We start from the raw sequence: 24,797 nt of genomic DNA, 5'->3' as shown, positions 1-24,797 counted from the left end.
TTGATGCTGGTAAGGTGGGAGATTTGTACAGGGTAAAAGGGATTCTGAATAAGGAAGGCTATCACTCTGCACCGCCATGCCATACCCAGTGGACAGCGCTTGATTGGAGCCAATTTCATCCTGCAACAGGACAATGACCCTAAACACACCTCCAAATTGTGCAAGAAGTATTTACAGCAGAAGCAGCAGCTGGTATTCTATCATAGGTAATGGAGTGGCCAGCGCAGTCACCAGATCTGAACCCCATTGAGCTGTTCTGGGAGCAGCTTGACCGTATGGTACGCCAGAAGTGCCCATCCAACCAATCCAACTTGTGGGAGCTGCTTCTAGAAGCGTGGGGTGCAATTTCTCCAGCTTACCTCAACAGATTAATAGCTAGAATGCCAAAGGTGTGCAATGCTGGAATTGCTGCAAAAGGAGGATTCTTTGACGAAAGCAAAGTGTGATGTAAGAACAATGTTATTTCATATACAAATCATTATTTCTAACCTTGTCAATGTCGTGACTCTATTTTCTATTCATTTCACAACGTATGGTGGTGAAGAAGTGTGACTTTTCATGGAAAACACAAAATTGTTTGGGTGACCCCAAACTTTTGAACGGTAGTGTATATATATATACTGTATATGATGGGAGCAGTCACATTGAAGACAAACACTTCCCTTCCGTATAGAGGCAGTCTTATTGGAGGCACACACTTCCTTCCTGTACTGCCTTTATAAGGGTGGTCTTATTGGAGGAACACATTTACTTCTTGTACTGCCTCTATACGGGTAGTCATATTGGTGGCACACATGTCCTTCCTGTATAGCCTTTATTGGGTAGTTTTATTAAAAACACACACATCCTTCCTCTATACTGCAGCTCAGCTCCCATAAAAGTGAATGAAAGCTGAGGTGCAGTGACCTGCAATGGCCACTACAAAATGTATGGCGCTGTTTGCTTCTAGCCCGGTTTCTCTGTAAACAAGCAAGGGAACTCTGGTAAATAGCTGCTCAGCAGTGGTGATAATAGTGGCTTATTCTGGGGATAGGTAATTGATAAATCCCCATTTAAGATATGCATATGAAATAATTCTACTATGACAGGAAAACATAATGACTGTATGGTCAGTCAGGGCTACACCAAAGGGAGCTCAAGAAGTCAAGGACAGAAGTTTAATGCGTGCCATTGCTTTATGATAGAGAATGGATAGTTGGTGTGCTTCTGTAATAACGCTGGTTTAATGTGTAATATGGGCATCATAATATGGCTGTAAGTCACGGCCTAACCAGCCCATAGTAGTCTATGATGCTGTCAGTTGTGGTCTGTAGACCTTTGGGACTTGTGTTAAAGGGCCTTAAAGTGTCACTGTCGTTATATTTTTCAAACTCTAAATCAACAGTAGATGTGATATAAAGCAAGTTTGCAATTTACCTTCATTATTTTTTGTTGTTGTTCTCATGCTGTTAAACAAAACTGTACTTACCAGAAATCCAGGTCCAGTCTCCTGAAGGCAGATTTTCTGACTTGTGCTGGTAGTAAAAAAACAGACTAAACACAGGAATTCCGGCCAGTACAGAGAGTCACGGCTCAATATGTCCATCAGTCACATGACTGCCTTCTCTGTGAGCGCTCACATGGACTTCCTGTTTTCTGACTCTTTGAGAAAAAAAAGTCAGAAAACAGGAAGTGACGTGTTTTCCATGATAACTAAAGAAAAAATAAAATAAAAATTGCAAACTTGCTTTATATCGCATCTGTTGATTTAGATTTTGAAAGTTATAAAGACAGTGACACTTTAACCCTTATTATGATTTTTTTGAGCCACCCTGGCTCATTTTAAAAAATATTTTTAGTTCCACACAACCCCTTTAAGATGCAGTTTACTTCTTATATAATACCTATTACATCTACACCGATTTGTTTTTTCTTTTTCGTATTTATACCGTTACTTCTAAGTCTTTTACTTATCTCTTTAGCGCACAAGCGTCAACCTGTAAATGAGGCCGTTTGATCTCCATTTTGTAACATTCTGGATTGGAGGCTAGCACGGTGTCCAGCAGTAAGTTAAATCCGGATATGTTTGCATTCCTATTGCCGAATTATTATACGAGGAACGAAATGTAGATATGATAAATCAGACCCCCTATTCCTGAAGAGAGATTTCCATCTTTTTAATTCAGCGTGAAGTTCAAACGTCCTGTTATCTTCTGATATTGTAGTTTCTGTAGCGGGATTTTTGTGTCATTGTAAAAATACAAATAATACGTATATAACTACTGTCCGTAATACAATGAACATTGTAAGAGCCAATTTTTGGGAAACTCAAATTCAAAATGACATCCTCATGGACAATGAGATGTATCTCCATATTTGAGTGATACTGGGAGATGTACAGTACTGTGGTGATGGACAATGGTGCTTGGTAACTTGGTAAATTTTGACATGGGAACTGTCTTGTTCTGGTTTAACCCCTGATTACCTATTAATAGGATAGAAGATAACAAGCTGATTGGTAGGTTCTGATCACTGGGCCCTCACTGATCTCGACAACAGAGACACCATAGTCTCCTTAATAATTGTTGCATTCATTCCGGGGATGACTACGTTCTTATTCTCGGAATTAGTGTCCCAGCAGATATGAGATGTCCCCTATGCAGAAAATCACGCCTAAAGGATGATGCTTCCACCCCATGCTTCAAGGTTGGGACTGTGTTCTCAAGGTTGTACTCATCCCTCTTAACACAACAAGTGGTGTTGATACCAAAGAGTTCTATTTTGGTCTCATCTGACCACATTGCCCTCTCCCATGCCCCGTCTGAATCACCCAAATTGTCATTGTTGAACTTTAAATGGGCTTGGATATGTGCTGGCGTGAGCATTGGGACCTTGCATGCCCTTTAGGTTTTTAATCCATGGAGGCACAGTGTGTTACTAATGGTAATCTTTGAGACTGTGGTCCTATCTCTCTTTAGGCCATTGACTAGGTCTTCCCGGAAAGTTTTGGGCTGATTCCTGACCTTTTTCAATCTCAACATTACCCCATGAGACAAGATCTTGCATGGAACCCCAGACTGAGGAGGATTGACAGTCATCTTGTGTTTCTTCCATTGTCCAATCATTAAGCCAACAGTTGTTGCCTTCTCCCCAAGAACCTATTGTCCTGTAGCCCATCCCAACCTTGTTCAGGTCTACAATTTTGCCAATGGTGTCCTTAGACAACCCTTTGATCTTGGTCATGATAGAGAGGTTGGAGTGTGATTGACTGAGTGTGTGGACAGGTTTTTTTCATACAGGTAAAATGTCCAATCATTACGCCAACAGTTGTTGCCTTCTCCCCAAGAACTTATTGTCCTGTAGCCCATCCAAGTCTTGTTCAGATCTACAATTTTGCCAATGGTGTCCTTAGACAACCCCTTGATCTTGGTCATGATAGAGAGGTTGGAGTGTGATTGACTGAGTGTGTGGACAGGTTTTTTTCATACAGGTAAAATGTCCAATCATTACGCCAACAGTTGTTGCCTTCTCCCCAAGAAATTATTGTCCTGTAGCCCATCCAAGTCTTGTTCAGATCTACAATTTTGTCAATGGTGTCCTTAGACAACCCTTTGGTCTTGGTCATGATGGAGAGGTTGGAGTGTGATTGATTAAAAGTGTGGACAGGTGTTTTTCATAAAGGTAAAAAGTTCAAACAGGTACAATTAAACCAGGTAGTGAGAGCAGAGTAGGAGGAGCTTCTTAAAGAGAAACAAACAGGTCTGTGAGAGGCAGAATTCTTTCTGGTTGGCAGGTGATCAAATACTTATTTCATACAATAAAATGCAGATTGGGGCTGCGTTCACACTACGTATATTTCAGTCAGTATATGTATATTTCAGTCAGTATTGCAACCAAAACCAGGAGTGGATTAAAAACACAGAAAGGCTCTGTTCACACAATGTGGAAATTGAGTGGATGGCCGCCATTTAATGGCAAATATTTGCTGTTATTTTAGAACAACGGCTGTTATTGAAATAATGGCCGTTATTTACTGTTATATGGCGGCCATCCACTCAATTTCAACATTGTGTGAACAGATCCTTGCTGTGTTTTTAATCCACTCCTGGTTTTGGTTGCAATATGAGGCCCACAATACTGACTGAAATATACGTAGTGTGAACCCAGCCTAATTATTTAATTACATTTTTTTTTTATAGATTCTGTCACTCGCAGGAGAAGTATACCTACAACAGAAATTACAGACCGTCCCATTCTTTGTAGGTGGGAAAACTTGCAAAATGAACAGTGTTTTAAATACTTATTTTCCCCACTTTATATCACTGTATAGCCATAAATAGGCATACGTAGACCATTGGCCGCAATTACATAAAATTTTTTAAAAAAAGAATACCCCTCTGTATACATTTTTTTTTTTAATGACGCATTGTACATAAAGCTTCAATATTCCTGTACAGGCCTCAGATATAATTTTTGGGCAATTGCAGCCAATAGCTATGTTCATCGTAGGTACCGAATGTGACATGAAAACAACCTCACAGTGCCTAATAGTAAAACTAGATGCCGCTGTATATTTCTTCACCTAAAATCTCTTCCAGTACAGTTTATATTCTAAAAATGCAAGAAAGTGGAATAGAAACGCTTCCTACTTCCCATATAATTACAGAGATTTAATTTCTCGTGTGACAGAGCTCACAACAGGTAAATCCTATACCTTGCAGGATAATAACTGGGTATACCAGAGCTGGAGATCAGCAGGATGCCCAGTCACTTCCCTCCTCCTTAACCCATTTAAGTCGGTTAACACTGCACAGTAATCAATGGCGGTATATAGGCATCCATCAAGTGGTCGCAGCGCGGTATAACCCATCATAGCAAGTGCAAAGTGGTCACAGTGCGGTATAGATCATATAGATGGTGCCTGAGGGGCCTATCTGCCACATATGAAGATAAATGGCACATGATAGTTGGAGACCTGGTTACATATTTTGCATTAAAGGGAATCTGTCAGCTCTATATTGTACTCAGCTGATATGGAGATAAAAAAAATAATTCCAGATGGGGCATTGTAAAGTTTTAAAATCATGTTCTTCTTTGAAGCTCAAGAGTCATAGAAGCTGAGCTGAGCTGCAGCATGCATGCCTCCTTCCTCCCCCACGCTGCATAATTAATGTAAACGGCTCAGTGCTGGAAGGGGGAGGGAGCAGGCATGCGTCCTGCAGCTCACTATACTAAATATAGGGTTTAGGCCGTGGCAATAAAGTTTGGCACAATTTGGACAATATTACAAGCTTTATACCTTTTATAGTTAATAAATAAGAACAGTGATAAATGAAGGCGGTATGGTCAATGAGGCAATGTACATAGAATATACTGGGTACAGCATGCTGCAGCTCATCCTGGCCTCTATGGCTCGAGCTTACATAGAAACATAAAAGATTGTCAGCAGAAAAAGCCCCCGTTCCATCTAGTCTAGACCGCCCTTTTAGTATTTCTCTTCTTATTATATTAGGATAGATATATGTTTTAACCAGGCAGGTTTAAATTCTGTTATTGTAGATTTACCAACCACCTCTGCTGGAAGTTTGTTTGAAGCATCTACTACTCTTTCAGTAAAGTGATATTTTAAGTTTTGAAGAAAGACATGATTTTATAATTTTATGAGAACTTTCATCGGACAAAGTTATGATCTAGCCAATTGCAGAGGGGTGGGTGTGGCCTCTGGGCCCCCCATGAACTTGAGATCATCGATTTCAATAGTCCTTGGTCTAGGAAATGAAGTCAGTGATTGGCAGTGATAGCAAAGAAAGGGTTCAGGTACTAAGGGGTTGTCTCATTACAGACAATCCCTTGAATATTGGTCCCACTACAACTACAGTATCAGCTGATCGGGTCCTCCGGCAAACAGTATATTTCAGTGGAAGTTGACATTGGTTGCCTATGAGAGATGAACACAATTCAAGCATGCTTGAGTCCGACAAAGACCGGGAAAACATGGATACAGTCTATGGCCTATGGCTGTATCCATATGGTGTATCCTAGAGTGCCTAAATAATACAACCATAATAGTGCCCTGGAGGGCATCTGGAGGGCCGAAGGTTCTCCATCCCTGCCATTTAGTGTACTACTATAGTGTATTAGTATTGTAGGAAATGATGATGCATACTATGGTCACCAAAGGAGCAGGCTCCATCAGTGGTGTGCCCTTTTGTGAAGACGTTATGTGCCCTGTGCGCCAATACTAGTTTTCGAGATATGCCATAATACTGTATGTCATGGACCACTGTATATCCTTTTACATGGGGAGATGATTCTTTGATGGTTCAAAAGGAGCCAATCAGCCATCGAAAGAGCATTCGCTTAGTACACAAGGCAAAACTGGAGTAATAGGAGTAAGTAAGTAGTAGAGATGAGCGAATAGTGAAATATTTAATAATTTAAAATTCGATTTGAATAGCTCCCGATATTCGTATATTCGAACAAATATAAAATCCCATTATAGTCTATGGTAGAAAAATACTTGGGACTTGGAAATCAATATTTGACCACTAGGAGGTCACCAAGTGCACAATGACACCTCAGGAAATGACGCCAACACCTCTGGATGCATCTAGGACAGCAGGGGAAGCATGCCTGGGTACATCTAACACAAGTGATGAGCCAACATTCCAATTTTCCCAAGTGTTTGCCGAAGATTAACGAACAAATTATGAATGTAAAGTAGAAGCGTACGTTTCGGTCTAGCAGTACGCACTTGCGTTCATATCAGGTCAGCTGCAGTGTAAAATATGTAATAACGAAAATGATAACTACAGATCAGTAGTAGCAAGATAACAGATACAGTATTAGGCTATGTTCACACTGCGTGTGAGTCCGGCCGCATTTCGTACGCCGCCGTATATGTGCGGCTGAAACTACGGGCGTGGGAAAAATCGACATGCGGCCAGATGCGTACGAACCGCGAACATACGAACATACGTAGTACAGTTATGCTTCCCTAGCTTGTTTTGAAGTGATTTGAAGCAGGTCATTTACTTGGAAATCTTCGCCCAGCCCCGTAAACCACACAAAACCTTTTGGATCGAAAAATCAAGTTAAATTTGGCTGAAATAAGTACTTCGTACGAGACCGCACTGAAATCCACGGCCGTGAGTTGAAACATTTCCGTCCTCAAACAATGGACGTGTTAATTTTTTACGGCGCCGTATACGATCATACGTAGTGTGCATTGTGCGGCTGTATATCGTATACTTTCAAGCGAACGCATCAACCTCAAAACTACGTGCGTATATTCGCTGTTGCACTACGGCCGGAATCATACGCAGTGTGAACATAGCCTTATTCCGCAATCATGGATATATAATTGGTTTTTAAAATAATAAAATTAAAGGGCTGGTGAACGCCTTTACAGGACGCAGACTGCGCAAATCAGTAGTAGCAAGATAAAAGCTATTATCCCGCAATCACAGTAGATGTAGATGTCTGAAATCACTGCCTATCTTACAACAGCTTCTAAATCTCTGGTTTTTATAGTTTTAGCCCTAAAAAAGAATTTTGGGGGTCCCTTCCTACCTAACTTCACCTAAAAGCTTTCTCTCCCTGGTATACAGTCTGTCCCTCTCTAGCTCCAACCAGCAAGTGACATGAATCTGAAATCACTATTCTTATACTCAGGAGGTGACATAATTTAGCAAGCCAATCGCAGTTAGAGTTTTTTTTTTTTAAGTCCTGCCTATTCCTAGTGCCTGTCCCTCCCCGCTGCATGTTTATTGGCTGGAAAAAAGCGCCGGGAGGGGTGGGAGGGCGAAACAAATTTTTACTGCGTTGGTGTTCAAATATTCTAACTCATTCTAATAGCTCGAATTCGCTCATCACTAGTAAGGAATAAGTAGATAGATCTGTCCATTCAAACCCCCAATAATACGATATAGTATCTATAACACAGTGTTGAATCCACAGGTTTCTAGATGCCATCCAATTACACGGAGAGGAGAAGGGGTTAATTAGGAAGATCTGGAGCTGAGAATGCAATTTGCATGAACTGTACTTTTATACTTGAGGATAGAGTGGAAAAATAACCCTTTTTGTAAAGAAAAGAAAAGACTCTACATCAGAGAAAAAAAGAATACCGCTCTTAAACACTATAATTTACCGCACTTCCAAAAAGCTATCAATTAACACACAAAAAAAAGTAACATAACTAAATTCCTTCAATAACATTTTTTTTCCCCCCGAGCTACGATAGAAAGCGTGGATCCTGGACCAGGCGATATCCATAATAAAGTAAAGTACAAATCCAATTTAAACTGCGCTAATTTATACCTATGGAAAAAGATGTGTCCCATAGAACAAGACTCATTTGCATAAGTACTGAGTTCAGTTACATGCTAATCGGGAGAAAAACAGGACAGTAAAATTTGGATATAATACCTAAGAGGAGAGAAGCAGGCAGGGGGTGCACATACTTATCAGGACAAGAACAGTAGGCAGGAGGTGCACATACTTATTGGGACAAGAGCAGTAGGCAGGGGGTGCCCATACTTATCGGGACAAGAGCAGGACAGTAAAATGTGGATATATTACCTAACACAAGAGCAGTAGTCAGGGGGTGCACATACTTATTGGGACAAGAGCAGTAGGCAGGGGGCGCACATACTTATTGGGAAAAGAGCAGTAGGCAGGGGGTGCACATACTTATTGGGACAAGAGCAGTAGGCAGGGGGTGCCCATACTTATCAGGACAAGAGCAGGACAGTAAAATGTGGATATATTACCTAACACAAGAGCAGTAGTCAGGGGGTGCACATACTTATTGGGACAAGAGCAGTAGGCAGAGGGCGCACATACTTATTGGGAAAAGAGCAGTAGGCAGGGGGTGCACATACTTATTGGGACAAGAGCAGTAGGCAGGGGGCGCACATACTTATTAGGAAAAGAGCAGTAGGCAGGAGGTGCACATACTTACTGGGACAAGAGCAGTAGGCAGGGGGTGCACATACTTATCGGGACAAGAACAGTAGGCAGGAGGTGCACATACTTATTGGGACAAGAGCAGTAGGCAGAGGGCGCCCATACTTATCGGGACAAGAGCAGTAGGCAGGGGGTGCACATACTTATCGGGACAAGAGCAGGACAGTAAAATGTGGATATATTACCTAACACAAGAGCAGTAGTCAGAGGGTGCACATACTTATTGGGACAAGAGCAGTAGCAGGGGGTGCAAATACTTATTGGGACAAGAGCAGTAGGCAGGGGGTGCACATACTTATTGGGACAAGAGCAGTAGGCAGGGGGGTGCACATACTTATCGGGACAAGAGCAGTAGGCAGGAGGTGCACATACTTATCGGGACAAGAGCAGTAGGCAGGCAGTGCACATACTTATCGGGACAAGAGCAGTAGGCAGGGGGTGCACATACTTATCAAGGACAAGAGCAGTAGGAATGGGGTGCACATACTTATCGGGACAAGAGCAGTAGGAATGGGGTGCACATATTTATCAGGAGAAGAGCAGTAGGCAGGCCCGATTCTGGCTTTCCCGCCGCCTGAGGCAGACCTCAGGTGGCCGACCGACTCCCCCCCCCTCCCCGCGCACGTCCGTAACAACCCGAATACCGCCGCCAACACCGGCATCCGCCACCCCCCCTGCTGACCACACTCACCCCCCGCCGTCCCAATCGCCGCCCCGAACGCCTGAACGCGACCTCTGCCGACCCCTGGCACTCACCACAGCCTGGAGGAAGATGAGAGCTGCTGGGTGACGTCACTGGAGCCCGGCGGGACATGGGGGACATCCGTGAGTGTGGGCGGCTGGATGGCTGCTGCGGGACATGTGAGGGGCTGCAGTCATTTTAGTTAAGTGAAACTTAACTAAAATGACAGCAGGGGGAACATTTTGCCGCCCCCTGCAGGACCGCAGAATCTGCCGCCTGAGGCGGAATGCTCATTCCGCCTCATGGCAGAAGCGGGCCTGGCAGTAGGCAGGGGGTGCACATACCTTTCATGTATAGGCATCATCTGCGAAAGCATCTTTTCAACCATCAGAATCAATGTTCACATTTTATGATCATGCCATTATTATGTCCATGTACATTTCCCGATAGATCTATAGCAGTTAGAGTTCATTTTTTCTAATAAAATGATAGATTTTGGTTCCTTTACGCCCCCACTAGGGGGAGCTTATGAGCTTATGGAATACTGTTGTTTTGTACAGTTTACTGTATGAATAGTATGCATTGGGCTACTAAGCTCCCCCTAGTGGAGGCTCCAAGCAGTCTAAATATATTATTTATTATAGATCATGAAACTACAGATATGAGGCCATACTTCCTAAGTCTGTAGGTGGATCCATCTCTAGGCTCCTCGTGTTTAGGATGTTGTTACATCATAAAACCTAAGAGGAATCCTACATTTAGTTGTCTACAGGGTGTCAACATCCTCTCCCCTTCATCCACTCATACAGCTTTCTTCTCCCCTCCATGATTTATCAGGATGGACAGGATGCCTCATAAGGCATTTGACCGGCCTTCCTCTGGATCAACACCGTAGGGTTTCTGTCAGTTGAACTTGACAGACCCTTGTCTTCTTTCAACCTTATTAACTGTGTTACAATGATATGTGTCTATGACATACATGTAGGGATTTGGTATGGATTTTGATGAAAAATTTGGCTAGGATTTTTGATGAGAATTTGAAAATAATTTTGTATGAGTATATTGATAAGGAAATTATATTTAGTTATAAAACCAGGAGAACTTGGCACTCTGGGGCCGAGTTGTTCAGAGAATCTGGGAGGCGTAGGCACGGATCGGCAAGAGGAAGTTACCGGATCTGATGAAGAGGGCTTCCCTCGAAACATGCCATATCTTGAATAAAAGTATTGTAATACAATAACCATGACTCCCATCATGGTTGATGCAGTGGCTTCCACTTGCCAATCAGCATCTACTCCTCCCAGATACAACTGGCCCTCAAAGTGCCAAGGTCTCCTGATCTTCTCCACCGATTCCGGGGAAGGGCAGCAGACGGCCGCAACTGCTTCACTATGAAGCGATCAGTGGTGTCAGGCTAGCAGCACAACCACCAAAGGTGAGCGGCATGTACAGCATTTGTTGAAAAACCGCACTGTGTTTTCTTTCCTTTTAGTATATTCAGTTAAGGGTCATTCTATAAAAGAAAAACTTCAGCTAAAACATTTTTCTTTCAAATCAACTGGTGTCAGAAAGCTATTCAGTTCCTGACATGGACAGAGGTGGCAGCAGAGAGTACTATGTCAGACTGGAAAGAATACACCACTTCCTGCAGGACATACAGCAACTGATAAGTACTGGAAACCTTGAGAGATTTTTAAATAGAAGTAAATAACAAATCAGTGCAACTTTCCAAAATCAGTTGATTTAAAAGAAATAAAAAAGTACCCCTTTAACCCCTAGATGACCCAGGACATAACTGTATGTTCTAGCTACGCTAGGGGAGTTTAGAGGGGCCCATGAATAAGGTATTTAGATGCATCTGTCAAAGTTGACAGCTGCATCTAAATACCTTTTTTTCCCCCATCCGTGGTGGTCAAGTGGAGGGACCGCAGAGAAGCGGTTCCTCCATCCCGTCTGGCCAGGGGTCTGCGCCGTAATCCCGGCTCGGTAATCTATTGCTCTCGGCTGCAGCAGAGATATATGCAGAACTATGCAGTATATCTAACAAAAATTCCAAAGTGCAAAATAGCACATTTTTGGTCGCAATCCAGAAAAATTGTGATAAAAAGCGTTCAAAAAGTCGCATATACGCAAAGAAGGTACTGATAGAAAGTACACATCATGGTGCAAAAATGACACCTCACACAGCCCCATAGACCAAAGGATAAAAGTGTTATCAGCCTGGTCAAAGAGCAATTTTGAGGAACATATATATTTTTTTAAAGGTTTTAATTTTTTAAAAGCCATCAAATAAAATAAAAGTTATGCAAGTTACATATTGTCGTAATTGTACTGACTTGAGGAACATATATAAGAAGTCAGTTTCATCCTAGGGCAAATGTCATAAAAACAACCCCCCCCCCCCCCCCCCAAATAAAACAAATTGGATTTTGTTTTCAATTTCACCACACATATAATTTTTTTTCATGGTTTCATGGCAAATTTTAGTCAAAAATTATGTGTGCCATTGCAAAATACAAAGTACAATTAGTGGCACAAAAATAAGGCCTCATCTGATTCTCTAGGTAGAAAAATGCACGCGCTATGGCCTTATATACGTGAGGAGTAAAAAATGAAAGCGCAAAAATGAAAATTGGCCGGGTCTTCTAAGGGTTAAGATGATCCTGCGGCCTGTCTCAGATGTGATCTACAGGAAAGTCTACCAGCAAGTGTTCAATCTTTATGCAGCGCCACCGCAGTGGAAATTGAGTATTACACGGCTATCACAATAGGCTATGAAGTAACACTTGGCTCCTCCTAAGAGAGACTCTTTTTGTAGCTGCTCCTTATGCCAGTTCTTTGGCAAAGTATCCGGATAGCAGACTCCCTTATATACTTGACATCATGTATATTTATGCACATTGTAGAAATCAACCACAATTATGTGTAATAACAAAGTCTTTCTATTCACTCCCCAATAGCCACCATTACGGCACTGGCACAGTAAAAGTTGCCATTACATACATGTGGATGGATATATTGTGTAATACGTTCCCTGCAGCTCATTATCAGGATATTACATTGCACTGACTTGTTCATTGACCTTCCACAGTATATTGGCAGGCGGTGCGCATTTGTCATTGCCTGCTCCATGTTATATAATAAAACTGTTTATATGAACTGTTATATCTGGCATTTCACATCGCTGGCAATCGCCACCGTTAGCCGCCAAGGGCCAAAAAAGCATATTCTGAGTGTTTAGGACGCTGAATGTCATTTTAGTGGAGGGGGAAAAAAAAACTTGCCGAAATAAAAATATATGAGCTCCATTTCCAGCGGATGGTGGGCCATTAATATATCAAGACATGCAGCGCGATAACAATATTTCTTTACAAAGTGAAAAAAGAAACTACTTAATATAACAGCTGAAGTCGCTGCCTGGAATTAATTCACGCCATCCATGGAGATATTTTACCAACAAACCGAATAAGTGGAACGGTAGAAAGGTAAAGTTACCCGGTGATATCCGATCAATATCAGGCGCCAGTCAGCGCTGAAAGGTGAAAAAGACACAAAGCAAGCCGAAAAACAAAAAGGATTCGTGTAGTCTGTATCACGGCTCAGGGAGCTTGGGACTGAATGCTAATATATATACTAAATAAATAAAAGCTTTGAGGGACGACCCCTTTAAGAAGACACACATTGACCTTATTATTTGAGAAGACATATTTTTATTGCAAATTTGACTGGTCGTATAAAAGAGGTTTTGTTGTATCTTACCACTGGCTTAAAGGAGAAGTCCAGTGATTTTGAAAATCCTGCAGCCGGCAGGGGCGGGGGGAAATTTAATCAGGAGTAGGCACTTACCTATCCACATGCACGCGGTATCACCGCGTGCACGGGGATAAGTAAGTGCCTACTCCTGGTCAAAGTCCCCCCTGTCTCAGTATTTTTTAAAATCGCCGGACTTCTCCTTTAAAGTGAATCTTTACCGGTCGCCACCCACTTCAAACCACTGGTACTGTTGCCATGTCCAGTCCCAGGGTCAGCCCAGTCCCAGGGCCGTTATTATGGATAAAAATACAGGGAATGAATGTGGACGGGGCCTACAGAATCCGTGTCCTAGGTCGGCAGCACCTCACTTACCTGGATTGAGGTGGGGAGAGAGATGCTACAGGCCTATGGCATGGATGCTATAGGCCCTGCTCACACTAACTCCCCGCCTCGGCGTGCCACCAGAATACAACATGTTTTTATTCATAATAACGGCCGTAAGACTAAGGTCAATCCTTGGGCTGGACATGGCAAGGTGACAACTAGAGAACAGTACCGGTGGTTTGAGGTGGGTGGTGGCTAGTGCAGATTCGCTTTAAAGGATACCTATAAGTAAACAAAAAAAAGTTTTTATTTTTAACGTTGAGGCGGCTTGCCAAACTGTTCGGGTTTAACAACATTTCCTGAACCCCAAAGCTCGGCATTTGACTCACGGTGGCTGGAGAAGCCATAGGCTGTATCCACATTTTCCTGGCAACCCTAGGGCGACATCTAACTTCTCCAGCTGTCGGGAGTAAAATGACAAGCTTTTGGGTTCAGGGAATGTTGTTAAACCGTTCAGCAAGTCCACTGTACACTATTGACATGTCTTAGTGACCAGTGGGGTATAAGAGCTGAGACCCCCGGTGATCATTAAAATAAAGGGGCATAAACATCTATACCCCTTTAAGTAATGCTGAGCAGAAATGAAGGGGCATGGATGGAGTTAGTACCACACCTAAATCTGTGCTATTGTTCATACACCATTGAAATGACGGCTAGTTTTTTATTATTATTTTATTATTAGTCATAATTTAACGACAAATAACGATCAATATTTATATAAGTGCCGTCATAATAAAAGAAAACGGCTATCATTTCAAAGGTGTGTAAGCATAAGCCTTTAAGTTTAAAAAAACTGATTTTGTATCATCACAATTGTGCTCACTTGTTTAATAAAGTGAAAATGTTTTCTAACGCACATTGTGAAGTATAAAAATGCAAAAAAAAAAAAAAAAAAAAGCTGATTAGCTTTTTCAAGATAATAAAATGAAATGTAATAATAACAATATAATAAAATATAAAGTATTAAAATATATAAAATATTAATAGTAATAATAATATTAATAATAATAATAATAATAATAATAATAATAATAATAATAATGTCTGTACCCCAAATCATTCATTTAAAAAACATAACTAACCCCCCCCCCAAATAAATAAATAAGGAAAAGATACATCAATAAAAATAAAAAGTTACAGCTCTTACAATAAAAACTTTTTTTTTCAATTTTGTGCAACAGAAAAAAAAAAACCCTACATTTATCTGGCATCCCGGTAAAAATTATTCATACTACACAAAAGCAATCAGAATGTTGGCTGATAGTGAAAAAATAAGTTCTGTCTGCCAGAAGATGATAAAAAAAAAAAAAAAAAAAAGGATGGTTCTTTAAGGGTCCTGAAGGGGTTAAATGCACAATGCACCAAATGCTACAAAACACTGCAAATGAAACCAACTGAAACATGCTGTTCCGTTGTGTTGTGTTTTCTTAAAGAGACAGTAATGGAAAATTCTAGCAACAACCAACATGTGTCTCTCGGATAGTGACTAGTGTGAAGTCTTGTATGGTAAGGCCTCGCGTCCAGCTTCAGGATAGATAGAATAAATGTGGCCGCGGCACAGATCTAATATTACTGTATCTAATCAGGGTCTAATCCCAGAACAAGACTGCCAGGAATTCAGCGCGGCGATGGGTTTACACCTATATAAATTGCGCTCTGGTTAAATTATCACCTTATTTTCAGTTCACTTTACACAGACCTCATTAACACATTGCAACTTAAAAGTCCCGATTTACTTAATGACAAATAATGGCTCTATATTTAGGCACGTTTGGCGGTAAAGTAGCACCTATCCTATCGGCTGGATTGTTTGTATTTGTGTACCCATAGAAAATGCTGAATAAAAAGGAGCACATGTGCTCGACACCGAGAAGCTGCGTCTATATCAGCCCAGATGTTGGCTGGCTCAGCAGGTGTAACATCCAGATAGCGCACTGCGAACCAAACAACAGTCTAGCTGCCATCAGTCTACCTCATACAGAGGTGACACCCAGGGAAGGCTGAGCGATCAGTTCTAGGCCATGTTCACACAACATGGTATTTTTCTAAGGACAAGAGCGGCCATGGTTGTCGATTAAAACAATGGCTGTTTTTGTCATAAAAAATGTGTTGCAAAAACCGGCCGTTGTTCACGCAATGTATTGATTCCGTTGTCCGTTGTTGTCCATTATGGCTGCGGAAATAATTGATATGTCAGTTATTTCCAGCCGTAGTGCATTGAAATCAATGCAGCTTTCAGTGCAAGATCGGCCATTGTTTGGCACGCACAACAACAATCGCTGTTTTTGTGTGCTGAACAACAGCCGTTGCGCATGCACTGTGTGAACATGGCCAATAGAACAAGAAGCCATCATTCTGTTACCTTAAAGAATTATAAAATTTTAGTGGTTGCCAATAATCGAATCAATTCAAAACAAATCAAATTTGTTCCGAACATTGCAAAAACTTTGGTCTCAAACTGGCAGCAGATGCCATCCCTGAAATATTGCAGTTTTTACCCTTGGATATACGCCATGATGGGGGGAGATTTATCAAACATGGTGTAAAGTAAAACTGGCTCAGTTGCCCCTAGCAACCAATCAGATTCCACTTTTCATTTTCCAAAGAGTCTGTGAGGAATGAAAGGTGGAATCTGATTGGTTGCTAGGGGCAACTGGGCCAGTTTCACTTTACACCATGTTTGATAAATCTCCCCCATGGGTATAGAAAGCTTTAGTAGACATGACTTTTCGGCTTCAGTGCAGCTGTATCAGAACAGTAGCGCGAAGATTCAGCGCAATGTGCTATGGGACCGAGTTCAGAGCTTCAAACTCCATTCTGTAGCATATCATCCATATTTACAGATCGTGCATGAAACGTGTGAATACTCCCTTACAGGGGGCCACCATTGATTACTTCAACATGCCTTAGTGGGATATATAGAACAAAGATTATCATCGGAGAACGTCAAGACTGACCGCAAGCCTCGAACTGACAAAATGCTATAGACGTCATAGAGAGTATAAAAAAGAGCAATATATATAATGACAGCTCCCATAGCTATACAAATATTAAATGGATTGACTTGCCCAATGAAGAAGTAGTATGTGAATAATAAGATCCCTCACAGATCTCCATCTTCAGAGAGGATAGTGGGTACTAATTACAAAGAGCTTATAACCAAAAAGTTGCCAAGGATAAATGTTGAAGAACAAAAAAAAAAAAAAAAAGATATAAAAATCTATTAAAAAGAACAACAAGTAATATAGAAAGATTTGGCGATACAGGAGTGGTAGGGATAATTGGGAATCCTCCAGGCCCTCTGAGCCCTGTTACACTATGGTGCATTCGTTTGGTTGGTGGAGGCAATTGGTAGATATCTTCTTAGGCAAATGGTTTTCTTAAATGGGTTTTCCAGGTTTTGATTTTGTTAGTCTGTCTTGTGGATGAGCCATCAATGTACTATTGTTAGTGTCCATGTTGGCCGGGTCTTGTTGTGGTTCTAAGCAATTGAAGGCCAATGATCAATCTTAGGTTTAAATCACCAATGAGAAAACTTGGAAAAACCCTTAGGCTATGTCCACACAGTCATTTTGGGTCCAAATAACAGCAGTAATTTCATAATGCCGACCGTCATTTGTACAATAATAATAACGGACATTATTTCATAATGCTGCTCCTCACTTGTATATTTATAATAATAATGGCCGTTATTTGGATGTTATTGGCCAATAAAAAGAACAGAAAAAAGGCTGAAAATTAGAGAGGAGCGAATCTTTTAAAAATTCGTTTTGCAAATCGTGTTTTGCGAGCTGAACCATAACAAAGCTTTACTTAACTGTCATACTGTCAAAGCTTTACTTAACTGTCGTGGAAAAAAATGGTTTGCTCATCTTTCCGAGCTCCCCCGGTGTCCTCTTACGGTGTCTGCAGCCGCCTCCAGCCCGCTCAGGCAATCACTGACTGAGGGACAGCACCACGGCCAGTGATTGGCTGAGCAGGCTGTCACTTTTGTGTCTCGAGAGTGACAGCCCATTCTCGGACTAATGGCGGCTGCAGACACTGGAAGAGGACAACGAGGGAGCTCGGACAGAGGAGCAAAGCATTTTTTTCTACTAATTTTGTTAAACAATTTAGCAAAAATTTGCTTTGTTAACTAAGGCTGGGTTCACACTGCGTTTTTGCATTCCGTTTTTAGAAAAAAACGGATGAAAAAAAACGGATGCATTTTTGTGCATACGTTTTGATCCGTTTTTCCATTGACTTCCATTGTAAAAAAAAAACGGATCAAAATGGATCCTTTTTTTTGACGGACACAAAAACGTAGCTGACACTACTTTTGTGTCCGTTAAAAAAAACTGAAACACAAATGCATCCTTTTTTTCATCTGTTTTTCATCCGTTTTTTTTTTTTAAAAAACGGATAGAAAAAACGGATTGCAAAAACGCAGTATGAACTTAGCCTAAGCAAATTATTTTGCTAAATTCGCTGCAAATCCAGCTTCGCTCATCACTACTAAAAATAATTTCCTGAGCCTTAATTTCAATTTTATTTCCCCAAAAATCAGTTATGTAAAATTAATATTCACGCGAACCAAGAGATGTTTTCCCCTTTGGGAAATTTATCAATGGTTTTTGGTGTCTACTTGTAACATGCAACTTTTCCTGTATTTTGCGGGTGGTTTTTTTTACACTAATTTTCCGATAAAACATTGATATATTCCCCCCAGTTCAGTACAATGAATGTTTTTTGCTGATAAAGTTTTCGGGCTATTTTGCATTTCACAAAATGCCTTAAAAATTCTAATGTAAACAAGCCCTTAAAGTAAAGCTTAATGGAAGGATTTCCTAAGACAAACATGACTCACTGCCATTGATCAATAAACAGAGACGTGTCAGTATTGGCCAATTATTGAGGTCAGTCCCACCGAGAAGGGAACAAAGTTCTATGTGAATTTTGCGAAATCTTTCTCACCACTGCACCCCATATGGCAATGTATACATGACACTGCAAACTCATCACGGCAGAAAAAAGGCTAACTGCAACAGTATGTTTCAGAAATGGGTTTGTCGTTTGGCACAGTTCATCATTTTATACGTAAGTGCAAAGCAACAACAGAGCCAAGCTCAGTCTTGGTTGTTCTCTTGCTTTCTTGTCTATTTTGTAACTAGTGTAATACCACTTATTTGAAGTTATGGTGAAGATTAGTGTTGAGCGGATCTGTCAAAACCTTTAGGTTCAGCAATGTTATCCAAACCTGAATTTTTGGTGCTTGATTCCCCGATGCTGCAGAGGTTGGACGCCACTCTAGGCAGTCCTAGAAGACATGAATACAGCCATAGGCCATGCTTTTCTGGCAGCCCTAGGGCAGCATCCAACTTCTGTAGCCACAGGGAATCAAGCGCTGTGCCTCAAGAATACAGCCGGGCTCCGGGATCTCCGGGTTGACTAATCGCGAATCGGCTGATGGACTGGCCGACAGTCAATGACTAGGGCAGGATGCCGCTCCAGTCACTGATTAGATGAGCGGCCTGTCCATCAGCCAGGACAGGTATTTTCCCATTGTGACATCATCACAACTCACGGGAAAATGCCTTCCGGCGGGGGCCAGGCCCGCAGCTCACAGCGGGCATGGGGAGAGGTAAGTGCCTACTCCTGATCAAATCCCCCCTGCTGGCTGCAGGGTTTTCAAATATGCTGGACTTCTCCTTTAACGTATAGCTTACCCCTGACGAAGTCACGTGAGGTGACGATACGCGTAGGGTGTGCAGACCGGAGCCCCATTCCAGAGCCCTGGGTGATATGTTACTATAGTATCATTGATTCAGCCTGACTCTCCATTGATAGGGTGGTTTAGCACTGTGTCACTTTTCTGGATAGGTTTATGGATTGGTTCTATATATTTATATTCTATATGTGATTATTTATTTGTTTATTGATACATTTTTTGTGAGCACGTGCACTTTAGGAGGATAATATATGGAATAGTCGGGTTTGATATTTATCTGATTGGTTGGCATACAGGGCCTGGTGGTTATTGTTTCGCTGGGGCTACGGTGGGAGGGACATACTCATTGTCATGTTTACTCCCTGTGATGGTTTACCCGCATTGGGTTTTTAGGTGTTTTTAAGTGTATGTCCATTTGCTGTTTGTACATGTATTTTTGGAAATAAAGATATTATACTTATTATTACATGATTGTGGGTGCCAATTTATTGTCTTTCTTTGTTGTTTTGTACGTGTAGCTTATATAACTAACTAATAACAAATTCTATACAATACTTCAACATGCTAGCAAAACCCTCAACAGGATGCAATTCACATCACAACCACTAGGTGACCAGACATGGTTACATACAGCAAAAACAATTCCCAACAGAGAATTGTGAGGCTATGTTGACTAAAGAAGAAAGGTAAGGAAGCATATGATTGTACTTGTATTAATAGGCCTGGAGCTAAAAAATAAATAAATAAAAAATGAGCCAATGACAACCAAAATCATCCACAACAGAACCCATATAAAAAGGGACATACAATACGGATACCAGATCGGCCAACAGCAGCTTGTTGATAGTTTCCATGTAGCTTCCAGGAAGGATTTAAACCAACAACAACAAAAAAAATCGAAAAATATTCTAGAGTTGACATGTTTATATATATGATGTTTATATAGCCAATATGAAGATGACAGTAAAAGCGTGTAACTTACTTTGTAGTCTTGAATTGACGTACGGAGGGGAGAGATTGTCATGTGACGTCAGGTCCCTGCTTGCCATGTGTTCGTAATGTGCTCCTTCCCCATAATTCTGGTGAAAGACAAACAAGATGGGTCGATAAAGGAATCTTAGATCGTAAGTCATTGGAATGGCATAGTAGTGACACTATATCGTATAATAACTATAATTAATGTAAATCCAATCAACATTCGCACACCTTTCACATGTATACAATAGTCTGGGTATTATAGGGCACGGGTATGTGGCATGTACCATAGAGGCAGCCATGCTGCTGAGGAGGACTATTTCAGGTTGGTCTAATTCTTATTCCCAACATAGAAGGCAAAAAAAAAAAAAAGAAAACAGGGTCACCAGGACCTCCTGTAAGTGGTGAACTAACATGGGAGCCCTTATATTGCTGACGATATGCTGTGGGGTCATATCCAACATGAGGGAAGATGAGTATCTCGCCTCAGGTTGCAGATTGCATAGTTCTTGAAGGTTGGCATGTACTATCTAGCATCTTCTGCTACACAATCTCATTCTGTACTGTTGGCCCATTTGACCCTATAACCTGCAAATGAGGACTGGATATAGATTTGGAATGTAAGGCAGCCAGGACTGAGACTAGTATAACCTTGGTTAACATATTGAAATCCCTGGAAGAAAGTAAGATGGGTAAACTGTAGATCCAACTGGGGGCTTAGAACTTTATTATTGGTTTCAATATATAAACAGTATGCAGTTAGCTGTGTTGAGGCATTGGATTTACTCAAGGCAAACAGTGTATTGCTAGAAAAAAAATGTAAAAAAAAAAAATTCAAATTAGATTTTGGATTTTTAAGACTGACAAAGACAAGGCAATTCATAAATGTATCTGAACCATACACCCATGGTTTCCTTCAAGTGATATTCCTTGTCCTTTTGCTAGTATGAGGGAAAATGAGGACTGGGATTGAGATGAGGCCATAGAATTAGATTAAAAAACAGTTGAGCAAACGACTTGAAAAACTATTTCGGCAATGCAGCCATACACATTTTGGTCCATATTGGCTGTTGCCGATGTTCAGACTGGCCATGCATGATCAATGACACTGATTGAAGGACAAGATGATTCTAATATATTCAGGGAATGTTCTAAAAGATACGTCTTCCAGAAAAAAAAAATTGCAAACTTGCTTTATATTACATCTACTTTTGATTTAGATTTGAAAGTTATAACGACAGTGACACTTTAACCTCTTAAGGACGCATGACGTACCCGTACGTCATGCGCCCGTAAGAGGTGTTCAGAGCGGGGCCGCGCGGCGACCCCGCTATGAACCGCCGCGGTTCCGGGTGCCCCTTGTAGCCCGGGACCGCGGGTATTAGCGGGCACGGTCCGATCACCGTGCCCGTTAATACAGTAATCAGATGCAGCTGTCAAACATGACAGCTGCATCCGATTACCGGACGCAGCTTATCCCTGGTGTCTAGTGGGTGAGATCGCCGTACCTGCTGCTGGCCGGGGACCTCTCCAAGATGGCGCCGTCCCCGACTCGGCACTCATTTGTTTTTGGCTGCAGCAATCGAAAGCAAACGAGTGCCGATCTCATTGATCTTTGCTGTATAAATATACAGCAAAGATCTCAATGAGAGATCAGAGTGCATATACTAGAAGTCCAATAGGGGGGCTTCTAGTGTATGTGTAAAAGTAAAAATAAAAGTGATGTTATAAGTAAAAAGCCCCCTCCCCTAATAAAAGTCAGAATTACCCCCTTTTCCCAGGTTTTAAATAAAAATAAATACATAAATAAACATGTTTGCTATCGCCGCGTGCGTAATCTCCCGGACTATTAATTAATCACATTCCTGATCTCGCACGGTAAACGGCGTAAGCGCCAAAAAATCCCAAAGTGCAAAATTGCGCATTTTTGGTCGCATCAAATCCAGAAAAAATGTAATAAAAAGCGATCAAAAAGTCATATATGCACAATCAAGGTACCGATAGAAAGTAAACATCATGGCACAAAAAACGACACTTCATACAGCCTCATAGACTAAAGGATAAAAGCGCTATAAGCCTGGGAATAGAGCGATTTTAAGGAACGTATATTTGTTAACAATGGTTTGAATTTTTTACTGGCCATCAGATAAAAGAAAAGTTATACATGTTATATATCATTTTAATCGTAACGACTTGAGGAACATGCATAACAAGTCAGTTTTACCCCAGGGCGAATGGCGTAAAAACACAGTCCCCCCAAATAAAAGAAAAGCTTTTTTTTTTGTTCAATTTCACCACACTTTGATTTTTTTCTGGTTTCGCAGTGTACTTTATGCAAAAATTCAGCCTGTCTTTGCAAAGTAAAATTAGCGACGCAAAAAATAAGGGCTCATGTGGGTTTCTAGGTGGAAAAATGCAAGTGCTATGGCCTTTTAAGCACAAGGAGGAAAAACCGAAAACGCAAAAACGAAAATTGGCCCGTCCTTAAAGGGTTAAGTAATGTGGCCCCTGGAGGTGAAGAGGCCCTAGGAGTTGTAAGTATATTGGGGTTTGGTCTGGGGTGTAATTAATTTACAGGTCTAACCTGGGGTCTGGATTTATTTCTTGGTCTGCTCTGAGGACTGATTCATTTAGTGGTCTGGGATTTAGAAGTCAGTTCCAAAGTCTGATTAATTTAAAGAGAACCAATCACCTGAAATTAACTGTCCCTATAATAAAAGATTCTCTCTCCCTAAGTCTATTCCTGAAGATACAGACTGCCTGTGCAGTCTGTATATTATGCTTTTACCTAATCCTGTATAGCGGAGAAGTAAGGCCGGGGGCGGCCATCTAGATGACGTCACAGTGGTGCGTTTCAGCGCTGGAACGCAAGGGATGTAATCAAAATGGCGCCCGGCTTTACTGCACCGCTACAGAGGAGTGGGTAAAGTATAAGATACAGACTGCAAAGGCAGTCTGTATCTTCATGAAGTTTATTTCTGAAGATACAGACTGCCGGTGCAGTCTGTATCTTATACTTTACCAACTCCTCTGTAGCGGTGCAGTAAAGCCGGGCACCATCTTGATCACGTCCCTTGCGTTCCAGCGCTGGAACGCACCACTGTGATGTCATCAAGATGGCCGCGGCCCCGGCCTTACTGTTCCGCTATACAGGATTAGGTAAAAGCAGAAGATACAGACTGCACAGGCAGTCTGTATCTTCAGGGACAGACTAATGGGCCCAGTTAGGATAGACATACACAGCGATCTCGCGCTCATGGGAGCCTTTGCGCGGCGGCAAAGGCTCATGGGAGCCCTTCCCGCCGCTCAGCATGCCGGGATCTTCCTGTCGCGTGCCGCCTCTTTTCAAAAGAGCCGTCGCGAGACAGGAAAAGAAAATGTGTATATTGTAAAAACGCGGGCGTAAAAGTAATTAATTCTAATTACAAATATTAATAAAATAACAATTTTAATCTGATTATTTAAAAAAAATTATAATTTTCGCTCATGATTGGTTCTCTTTAAAGGGGAACTTTTAGCAGATTAGACAAATCTAACCTGCTGATATGTCCCTACTGCACAGGAGACGCAGAGGAGGAAGGTATGTGACTTACCTTCCTCCTCGGCACAATTCCGGTGCAGTTAATCTTATGCTCCACGGCCCAGTTAAACGGTAATGAGCACTGGGGCACTGGTTAGGAGCACTGACCACCCCATAGCGCCGATCCAGCCCTCTCCCAGCTGTCCCACTTCCTTCATTATCAGTAGAAAGGGGTGGGCTGGCCGAGGAAGGATCAGCGCTATGGGGGCGGGCAATGCTCCTAATGGTGCCCCAGTGCTCCTAACAGTCTTAACGGGCCGTGGAGCAAAAGACTAACTGCACCAGAACGGCACAGAGGAGGACGGTAAGACATACCTTTCTCCTCAGCATCTCCTGTGCAGTAGGGACATATCAGCAGGTTAGATTCGTTCCCCTTTAAGGGTCTGGTCTCTGATCTGAATTTAGAGATCTTATCTGATGTCTGATTTTCTTTGTTGGTCTACTCTGTTATTTGATTTATGTAATGATATGGAATCTGTCTTTTAGAAGTCTGGTCTGACATCTGAATTTTTTCAGAGTGTAGTATAGGATTTGTATTTAGAGGTCTGGTTTAGGGTCTGATTTTATTCGTTGGTCTTCTCTTGGGTCTTTTGCTACTTAAGCATCTGGTCTAGGATCAGTATTTAAAAGTTTGGTCTTAGATCTGATTAATTTAGGAGTCTGGTGTAGGATTTGTATTTAGGGATCTGGTCTGGGGTCAGAATTTTTTGTTAGTCTATTAAGGAGTCTAGTCTGGGGTCTGAATGACATCAGACTAACAGTTCTTT

The 24,797-nt window shown here is 41.6% G+C and overlaps 1 protein-coding gene across 4 annotated transcripts in view; it reads right to left on the bottom strand.

Annotated features, from left to right (window-relative positions):
* The window catches only part of TCF4 (transcription factor 4), a 327,929-nt gene that overhangs the window by 213,460 nt on the left and 89,672 nt on the right, over nt 1-24,797 (bottom strand). For all 4 annotated transcript variants that reach the window (XM_069963163.1, XM_069963159.1, XM_069963157.1 and 1 more), the window contains one exon: nt 20,458-20,554. In XM_069963163.1, the coding sequence (XP_069819264.1) occupies nt 20,458-20,554 (97 nt within the window). The remainder of the gene's footprint in view (nt 1-20,457; nt 20,555-24,797) is intronic.

This window comes from Dendropsophus ebraccatus, chromosome 3 (genome assembly GCF_027789765.1).
Source record: "Dendropsophus ebraccatus isolate aDenEbr1 chromosome 3, aDenEbr1.pat, whole genome shotgun sequence".
In the NCBI taxonomy this organism is placed as follows: domain Eukaryota; kingdom Metazoa; phylum Chordata; class Amphibia; order Anura; family Hylidae; genus Dendropsophus; species Dendropsophus ebraccatus.
The sequence above is the reverse complement of the archived record's forward strand: the minus strand, read 5'-3'. Positions and strand labels throughout refer to the sequence as shown.